Here is a 10,000-nt window from a genome sequence, read left to right as displayed (position 1 = left end):
AAGAACGTTAACGAGGTGAAAAAAGGACTGATTAAACTCTCTCAGTTTTACAAAAGTATCTGGTGCTCTTATCTCACTACCCGCCACCCTCTCTCTCTTAATACATATTGTTTATCACTTCTTGTAACAGACGTATTATTTCCCAAATACCATAACAACTTACAGTGTCATAGCATTCGTACTGTACCTAGTCCACCCGTACGCAGAGGCGCTCTCGTGCAGTAACAACCTAAAAAAACAAAAAACATCGGAAATTAAAAAACAATACACTGCTTGTACTGTAATAACATATCTCCCGTGCTGCTCTAATAGGTTCGGATTGAAAATCGACGACATCAAACGAGCGCAAAGGGAGACTCGAGCCGGTAACATAAAGCCTCCGCATTGGTTTCGAAGTAACTACACTTTCCAGGGGGATTCCACGTGTTCGGACTACGCGACGCAACGCGGGTCCGGCCAGAAGGTGTTCGCCTACTCGTTCTATTCGCCTAAGGTTTATACGGAGAAAGGTATTTTGCTCACTGTTAACATTGATGGTTAGTGTTGATCATGCATGTTTGGGTTGATGCGATTAATGGTAAATGCAGTTATTAAAGGAGAAGAGTGTTGTTTATGTTAATGTATTTAATGTAGTCTCACTCACTCACACCTATTAATTTCAAGAGCCATGTTTTGTCACATACGTTTTCCGTACTGTATTATTATAATTTCCATCGGACCTCTTCTCTATCCTCATTTCCCTCTTATCCTTCCTCTTCTCCATCCTCATTTCCCTCTTACCTCTTCCCCCTCTCTCATTTAATCCTCCTTCCCCCTCTTCTCTATCCTCATTTCCCCTCTTACCTCCTTCCCCCTCTTCTCCATCCTCATTTCCCCTCTTACCTCCTTCCCCCTCTTCTCTATCCTCATTTCCCCTCTTACCTCCTTCCCCCTCTTCTCCATCCTCATTTCCCCTCTTACCCCCTTCCCCCTCTTCTCCATCCTCGTTTCCCCTCTTACCTCCTTCCCCCTCTGCTCTATCCACATTTCCCCTCTTACCTCCTTCCCCCTCTTCGCTATCCTCATTTGCCCTTTTACCGCCTTTCCCATCTTCTCTATCCTTATTTCCCCTCTTCTCCATCCTCATTTCCCCTCTTACCCCCTTCCCCCTCTTCTCCATCCTCATTTCCCCTCTTACCTCCTTCCCCCTCTTCTCCATCCTCATTTCCCCTCTTACCTCCTTCCCCCTCTTCTCCATCCTCATTTCCCCTCTTACCCCCTTCCCCCCACTAACCCTCTCATCTTTCTCCTGCTCTCCCCAACGCAACGCCAGAGAGCCACTTTGCCAGGTACTTGGGCCACTTATATTCCCACATCAGCAGCATCCGCACTCAGTACCCGGGCTGGGTCATGAGAGTGTATCACAACACTTCCCAAGAGGATGCTATTGTCAACCCGATGTTCTGCCGGCTCTCCTGCGCGTTTCAACATGTCGACTTTTGCCACGTCAAGTACCTGCCCAATCATCTCGGTGGGTGGTTCTGTGTTATGGTAGGGGATTGGATAATTTCACGACGCAAGAGATGTGACTAACGGGTTTCGAGTTTATGTTGAATTATATGGTGGGTGGATGGAGTGTGGGGTGGGATGAAGAGATGAGGAAGGAGTGTGTTTGTGTTTGTGTGTGTGTGTGTGGGGGGGGGGGTAAAGGGTATGCAAGGATCACAAACCCGGCATTATGCTTGTGGAATTAGATTATTTGTATGTTATCTGCGGTCCCGTGTAGTCCCAGTTTGGCGCCGCATCAAGGAATTCAATAATATGAAAGTTTACTGAAATCAGATATTGGCAATTATTCTAAGTAATTCTTCCAACTTTCTTATCCTTAATTTTGTATAGAACATTGTCTTTTTTTATTATATCTGTAATGTGCATGCAGTATGTGTAATACGATATACTTGATAATTTTATATTGTATTCCATGATTTGTGTATCTCTTCCCCTCGTCACTTTTTGCTTCCATGGCATCTTCACTTCTGATCCTGTTACCAATGTTTCAAATACCCAAGCATCCTCATGTCACTGTTTTGTTACTATGTTATGTCCATGTGATTGTTCTATTGATCATGTTATCCTCACTAGCCATACTCAAACCACTGATATGTCACTACATCATACACATGCCACGGTTCTCTACTACGGAATCCTCACTTACACTCCTTCACGCCCACAGACCTAATGGAAAAAGGGGTTGTGGGGCGGCTGTGGAGGTTTGCTGTCATGGGCGACCCTACCGTGTCAACCTTCCTGGTTAGAGACACTGACAGGTAAGGTTCTGACAGGACGAATGTGGACGCCTATTTATAAAGATTTTTTTTTCTATTGCATTTATTATATCATTATTGTGTTTTGTGAATTCTTTTTACTTTTGTATCACTTAGTATATATTTGTCAGCGCACATAAAATAAAGAAATATGCAAACCAGACAAACAAACACACAGAAACACAATCTACTTCCGTCCTCATGACGATATGTCTTTCTTTGTCAACAGCATGATCATCGAGCGGCAGATCATGGCAGTGCAAGAATGGCTGGCGTCAGGCAAGGGTTTTCACGTCATGCGCGACCATCCTAATCACCATGCTATCATGCTGGCAGGTCCGTTTTTCATGCTTGTGTAATGGGGAATTACGATGCTGTTTGATGCGTGAACGTTTTTCATCTTCATGGGAACTGGAATGGAGGCATTCATCATGAACTCAGATATATTAATAAACATAAAAGAATAATATGTCAGATAGAATAAAAAATATTTTGAATGAATGATGTAAAGACAAACAAATATCAAAGATATGATAAAATACAATAACATATAAAAAGTACCCATAATAATACTCCAAAAATAAAAATACAAAAAGCAAACCTACATTAAAGTACAAACATAAAACAAACACACACACATAATACCACAATACCAAAAGAGAGAAACACAAAACTAACGAAGCTCCTCCTTCAGGTCTCTGGGGTGGACACAACAGGAACCTTTCGCTGCTGAGGAAAGTCCGAGATGACATCTTCGCTCAGCCCACCAACTTGACCACCAAGTTCGACCAGTACATGTTGGCCACGAAACTTTGGCCTCATATCAAGGTGGGACTCGGGTGGAGGGCTTGTTCAGAGTTAAAGATGTTTTTTTTTTAATTGCTAGGGAGTCTTAAGTGTTCTGGGAGTGATATATATGAGGAATTTAGTGACAAGGCAGGCAGGCAGGCAGGCAGGCAGGCAGGCAGGCAGGCAGACAGACAGGCAGACAGGCAGGCAGGCAGGCAGGCAGGCAGGCAGGCAGGCAGGCAGGCAGACAGACAGACAGACAGACAGACAGACAGACAGACAGACAGACAGACAGACAGACAGACAGACAGACACACACACACACACACACACACACACACACACACACACACACACACACACATGTTTGTGAGAATCAATTTATGTTTATTTATGAATCTTTCTAGGTAAATAAATAGGTAGGTAAATATGTATGTCCATATCCTATTCTATATATCCCGAGGAATAAATACAATCCGTTATTACATATACTTTCCTTATACTATTATTACATATACTTTTTAGTTATTTGATATACTTTTTAGTTATATTATATACTTTTTAAAAATTATTACATACACTTTTGTAATTATCACTTTTACACTTACACATTACTTCTCCTCCCTACACAAAACACCAGTTTAATTCTTTCTTCCCCTCGTCCATTCTCCCATTCTCTCCACGACCAGGACGACGTCTTGCAGCACGACAGCTACAACTGCCTCCAGTCCGGGCACGAAGGGTCGGTTCCTTTCCCCGTGAAGCGAGTGGACGGCCTCTACTGCGGCTGGGGTCCCACCAAGCTCAGGGAGAGGAAGGTCGTGCTGGATACGAGGTGTCCGGTCGAGTGCCGGCCGAAGGGCCACTTGGATTGGAACCATTGCTAGGCGGGCTGGGTTTGCACAGAGGGTGGATCACGCACACGCATACACACACACGCACGCGCACGCGCACACGCACATACACACGCACAGACACACACACACACACACAAATACATATACATACATATATATATATATATATATACATATATATATATATATATATATATATATATATATATATATATATATATATATATATATATATCCACACACTCTCTCACTAACTCACTCTCTCTCTTTCTCTCTCTCATATAAATATTTCTCTCTCTCTCTCTCTCTCTCTCTCTCTCTCTCTCTCTCTCTCTCTCTCTCTCTCTCTCTCTCTCTCTATATATATATATATATATATATATATATATATATATATATATATATATATCAACAGTTATATATCACTCAGTTCTATCGTATTTTCATCTCATATCTTTTATGTTTCCCTATGTTCTGGGGAGGTATATTGATAAAAATGGATTCGTGTTTGTATTACAATTAGCGGTTGGTAGATTTCTGAGATCAGTGGTTTTAATTTTGAATTGTTTTCAAGCATATGGAGTGGAAAGCCTTGGTTGCAGGCTTGTCTTTAATGATGATATATGAATCTTCATTTCTTCAAGTGGCCATGATTTGTACTTATTTTTAATGAATATTCACTCAAAAACTTGATTTCAGTAGCATAATTATCATGCTTTTTTCTTCTCTTTTATGACAGCCTACCACCGCATATTTCTTAATCCTGCTATTATAGTCTATTAGAAAATGCCGTTGAATAATGAATTTCTTGATTATATATACATTTTTTTTACCACGTCAGCAAGTAGGTCTTGTAAACCAAGTTTTATTCACAATTTAAGTTAACATACTATGTGTGTGTGTGTGTGTGTGTGTGTGTGTGTGTGTGTGTGTGTGTGTGTGTGTGTGTGTGTGTGTGTGTGTGTGTGTGTGTGTGTGTGTGTGTGTGTGTGTGTGTGTGTGTGTGTGTATGTATGTGTCTGTCTGTGTGTGTCTGTCTGTCTGTGTCCGTGCACAAGAATACATTTGTATTCATATCTGAGACGAAAATCTTACTTATATCCAACCCCCATTTTCCCGCTTTCTAAAGAGGAAAAAAGGCGAATCATTATTCACACAAGACAATGATATCAAATGTCCAGCATGAGTCAGTTTCTTCGGGTAGGCCTACACTTCTTCACTTGAGTGCTCAAATAATTAATTATTTCCATAGCGGACGAGGAAGTCCTATATTCAAAATAATGATAATGATGATGATGATAATATTAGTGTTGATGATAGTAATGATAGTAATGATGATGATGATATCAGTGTTGATGATAGTAATTATAGTAATGATGATGATAATATGAATGTTGATGATAGCAATGATAATAATGTTGATGATAGCAATGATAATAATGATGATAATAATGATAGTGACACTGATAGTGATAATGATAATGATTATTATGATGAAACTGATCGTACTAACACAGAATATAATGCAACATTAAGAACAACAAAGACTATAGATATAATGGTGATGATAACAATACTAATACAAGTATTGTTATGATAATAATGATGATAATAATAAAAGTAATGATAATGGAAAGAACTACGATGACGATAACAATAACTAAACGAGGATGACAATAACAATAACAACAAGAAAACGAACAACATGGCTTATCTATCTAAGAATAAATAACTAAGCTTCAGCGATCGCTATAACTACATTTCTGCTTATAAACGAGGCCGCGTTTTCTGCCATGACTCGACGTTTCTGGTCAAGTCCTCCGTTGCGCGTGGGTCTTCGGGTCACTTCATAAACCCTGATGGTTGATGGCAGATGGTAGGTCTTTCATCATGATGTTGCAAAACGGATGATTGTTTTTGATAGTGCAGAGATACTAATAAAAGTATTTTAGATTGGTTTGTATTGTTTTTTTCCCCGGTGGATTGGCGTTGGTATCGTTTTCGTTATTACGGGGAACGATAAGCTCCTGTCGCTTACCATGCAGGTTGCTTAATCAGTCACACACACACTCAATCATTTACTTGCGCGCTCACTCGCTCACGCACAGACCCTCTCATTCACCCATTCACTCAAACACCACTCACTCACTCATTCATTCACACGTACATACACACAAATATACGCGCGCGTGCAACGTAACGGCAACATGAAGAGGTAATAATACTGTGTCGCTACTACTGAACGTGTTCTTGAAGCCTTTAACCCAATTCTCATTTTTGAAAATGCACCACACTTCGTTTGCGTTAAAAATGGAATGTACTCTACAAAAACTACAAAAAAAACTACCTCATATCTTGACATGGCCACAGAATCAGTAACAAAAGTCTACACCTATTTACCAAAAATCTTTTTTTTGGTTAGCGTGTTCCTCTTCCGACGGTTCTTTTTGCCAAATACAACGCGTAATACCAACAAGTCCGGTATCATCCATTCTCTCCTTGCAGCATGCCTCCTATATCCTGTACCATGCATTCTTTATTCTCTACAATACATTCTACATTCTAGAACATTCAGGGAGGAGAGGGAGTCGGACGCAGGTTTACGACCATCAATTATAGAAACTGCTTTATCATTTGTATATGCAAATATAAAAAAAGTTCTGATCGTGATTATATTTATATGGAGATTATACCATAGTGAAATTGGTTCAAAATAAAAGTTTACAAATAAATCACGAATTCTATTTCATGCATGAGAGAGTATAAGAATGACAAAAACAACTAATATTTGATTATGGTACATTGAAATGAATATAATTACACTATTTGGAAAGACCATTAAAACAACAAAGAGAGTGAGACAGACAGAGGGAGGGAGAGAGAGAGAGAGAGAGAGAGAGAGAGAGAGAGAGAGAGAGAGAGAGAGAGAGAGAGAGAGAGAGAGAGAGAGAGAGAGAGAGAGAGAGAGAAAGAGAAAGAGAGAGAGAGAGAGAGAGAGAGAGAGAGAACGAGATATATAAACAGATAAGCAGAGACAGAGATAGATAGATAGAGAGTGATAGAGAAAACAGTCGTTCAGCATATATATATATATATATATATATATATATATATATATATATATATATATATATATATATATATATATATATACACACACAGAAAAAATGTGGGTAAATTCAGGCAATTATGTGATTTTGTTTATATATGAGTATAGTTCAAATATTAAGTACGGTAATAAAAAATAAACTGATAAAAGATGACGTTTTGAACCTAACCTGTGAACTCATGTGTCTCAAAGCCCGTATTGATTAATCATTGCGCCCCTCGATAGCCCAGGTGGCTAGTTAAACTATTACCCAAATAATAGATTCGAAAGATGTTTTAGAAATAAAATTTGTACGAGAATCATTAATAAATCCATACTAAATCTTTTGCTTTGAAGGAAATTTTAACCTAAATGGAAAACAATCCCGTAGTGACATTCACATAAACATCGGATGCTAAGGTTCGTCAACACAGGAGTAATTCACGTGCCCTTGTGTAGACCATGAGTGTACCTTTAGTAAACAGTGAAGCTTCTGTCTGTAATTGTGTAAGATTATGTAGGAAAATTATGAATTTTTGTATAAAGTCTCCCATTGTAAAATTAGGGTACTAAAGTGGCTAGCTCGTAAAGATTAATGAATATATTTCTCCAAAGATCTAGTTAAACTGTAACATATTGAAATACTTTATTATTTCATTGACTATTATCATCGTTATGATTATTACTGATATTATTATTGCCATTTATTTCTGTTATCATTATTATTTCAACAATGACAACAAGAACACCGATGATGATGATGATAATAATGATAATGATAATGATGACCATTTTTTTTATTACCAGATATGTCAATGGTTAAATACATACCAGAATCGATGGTTCATTTGGCAGAATCATAACAAAGAGTTACTTTATAATCTAATTCAACAGACTTCCTAAATAACCTGGAGACCCACACACACAGCAGAAGACGCACCTCGATACGTCTTTTTTTCACGACATAATAAAGTCACTCCCCGCCATAAAGACACTGTGGTTGAGTGACGTCGTAGCCGCAAAGAAAACAGAGCGTCGACTTCGTTGAGGATGACTCGAGTTCTGTTATCGACGACTTTTTTTATATACATAATCTCTTCCGTCCTCTCTTTTTGTGCACGGAAGGTTAGGGATGCGAGACTTAAGTTAGAGAGGGTTGGGATGCTGCGCTCTTCCGTCCGTGAGGTCAAGAGAGGTTGGTGTTTTGTATTCAGGATGAGTGACTGTTGAGTCTCTGTGGTTTGAATTGGGTCTTCGAAGTCAGTCATAATTTTGACTTGTTTTATTCGCCGTTTTTGTTATTTGTGATGTATAACGTGTGTAACGATATTCCCAGGCGCAAAAAGAATTTTGTGGTTACATTCAGACGCTAATACAAACATGCATAGGCCAACAACCAAACCCACATATACATAATAATCTTACACACGAGCACCCCAAATACATTTACACTAATAGGAAATCCTTATCTTAAAATGATGAGTAGATATTTCAGTGACTGTGACTTGCCTTGTTTCGAATCTTCTTCCATTATGTTTTTTGGTGACATAGATATAAGATAATTCTTTCCGAGAAGGTATATGGTTTAAGAGACAATTGCTAAAAAGTATAGGTAAATGCGAGAAAAAATCGAAAATAGATAGTATTTGGAAATATGAGGTAAAAAAATATATAAACTAAGGCAAAAATAAAATAGTTGATTTCACCTGATGAAACACATCAAGAATCTGGAATTTAAGTGATTGAATTTATTACATAAATCAAGAGCTACAACAAAGACAGACTAACTAGGTAAGTGTATAGCTGTATAACTGTATGCTCTTTTATGATAGTTTATATAGATGGGCAAACCTCAAAGAAAGCCTGCTAGATACCATAGCGGTACTCCTAACCTAGCTATCTACTTAATTGATGGAATATGTGTCGGTCGACTATTTGATTGAGTAGATGGCACACTGACAGGTCCGGTAAATGATTAAATTGTTATACGATTAAACTGTTTTAAAGGAAAATAAAACGGTCAATCTGCCATAAAACTAGATTACTCAGGACGACGAGTTCCCATACCTTATTTGTAAGTTTGATGTAGAAGTGATTCTATGACTCACGTAAAAATCAAGAATTTGGAATCTTTATCCTGTATATAATTTATTCCTACTTACTGTATAGTCTTAACGAGAAATATTCAGTCTACAATGCGGGAAAAATACAGTGAGTAATGTCATATAACACGGCACGGTTAGAATCCAGCGGCTGGCGGTATCTGGCACCTATCCACGTAGGGGTCGACTGGGTTACCTGCTGGTCAGTGTCGAGTGTGCAGCGGTGAGGAGAAGGTGTTGTTGTGGTGCTCACTTTTATCATCACTGAATCTCGCTGTCTGCCGATAGTGTGGGTCATTTTCTCAGTTGATAAGACAGATACGCCAATACGGGATATTATATATACTTGCTGCGGAGGAGAATGCCGTTCTGCTAGATCTCTGAAACGGTAAGTTTAGTTGACATTGTGTATTGTGATTGAATTGCTGGTTTGTGATAGAATTATGGCAAATGCAATCTAGGTTTGGTCGTTACCAAAAAGATATAAAAACAGAATTGATAATTCAAGGAATTGTTAATTCAAATATACAGAAAGTGTAACTGGTGATAATATCTATGGAAATTAGTATAACCAGAAATGGACAAAAATATCATACTTTGTTATTGAATAAGCAGTAATTCTGATGAAAGATGAAATATTCAAAATGACATAATGAAACTTAATTATGTATAATGAAAGGAAATGAAACAAACTTATATAACGAGAAGGTGGGATACCGCACGGCTATAAACAGAAACAAATAATTAATTGAATTATCTTTAGTCCTGAACGTAATACTATGATGATAATCGAAAATATTTTCATTGTCAAAGTTAAATTTGCACATGAATTTCGCCAATGCACCATCAATATTCCTAGTC

General features: G+C 38.3%; 2 protein-coding genes across 3 annotated transcripts in view; both read left to right on the top strand.

The window, feature by feature from the left end:
* Positions 1 to 4,036, top strand: part of LOC122251693 (uncharacterized) — a 6,794-nt gene extending 2,758 nt beyond the window's left edge. The window contains exons 4-9 of the mRNA XM_043013793.2: positions 313 to 509; positions 1,313 to 1,510; positions 2,213 to 2,306; positions 2,533 to 2,639; positions 2,998 to 3,131; positions 3,782 to 4,036. Coding sequence (XP_042869727.2) covers positions 313 to 509; positions 1,313 to 1,510; positions 2,213 to 2,306; positions 2,533 to 2,639; positions 2,998 to 3,131; positions 3,782 to 3,979 — 928 coding nt within the window. The 3' untranslated portion in view covers positions 3,980 to 4,036. The remainder of the gene's footprint in view (positions 1 to 312; positions 510 to 1,312; positions 1,511 to 2,212; positions 2,307 to 2,532; positions 2,640 to 2,997; positions 3,132 to 3,781) is intronic.
* Positions 4,037 to 9,352: 5,316 nt separating this feature from the next.
* Positions 9,353 to 10,000, top strand: part of LOC122254577 (uncharacterized) — a 75,388-nt gene continuing 74,740 nt past the window's right edge. For both annotated transcript variants that reach the window (XR_015191839.1, XM_086546647.1), the window contains exon 1: positions 9,353 to 9,527. The gene's annotated coding sequence lies outside the window, so the exon portion shown is untranslated. The remainder of the gene's footprint in view (positions 9,528 to 10,000) is intronic.

Source organism: Penaeus japonicus, unplaced genomic scaffold (genome assembly GCF_977035675.1).
Source record: "Penaeus japonicus unplaced genomic scaffold, GWHDUDI00000001_assembly GWHDUDI00000018, whole genome shotgun sequence".
In the NCBI taxonomy this organism is placed as follows: domain Eukaryota; kingdom Metazoa; phylum Arthropoda; class Malacostraca; order Decapoda; family Penaeidae; genus Penaeus; species Penaeus japonicus.
This window is presented reverse-complemented; position numbering and strand designations above follow the sequence as displayed.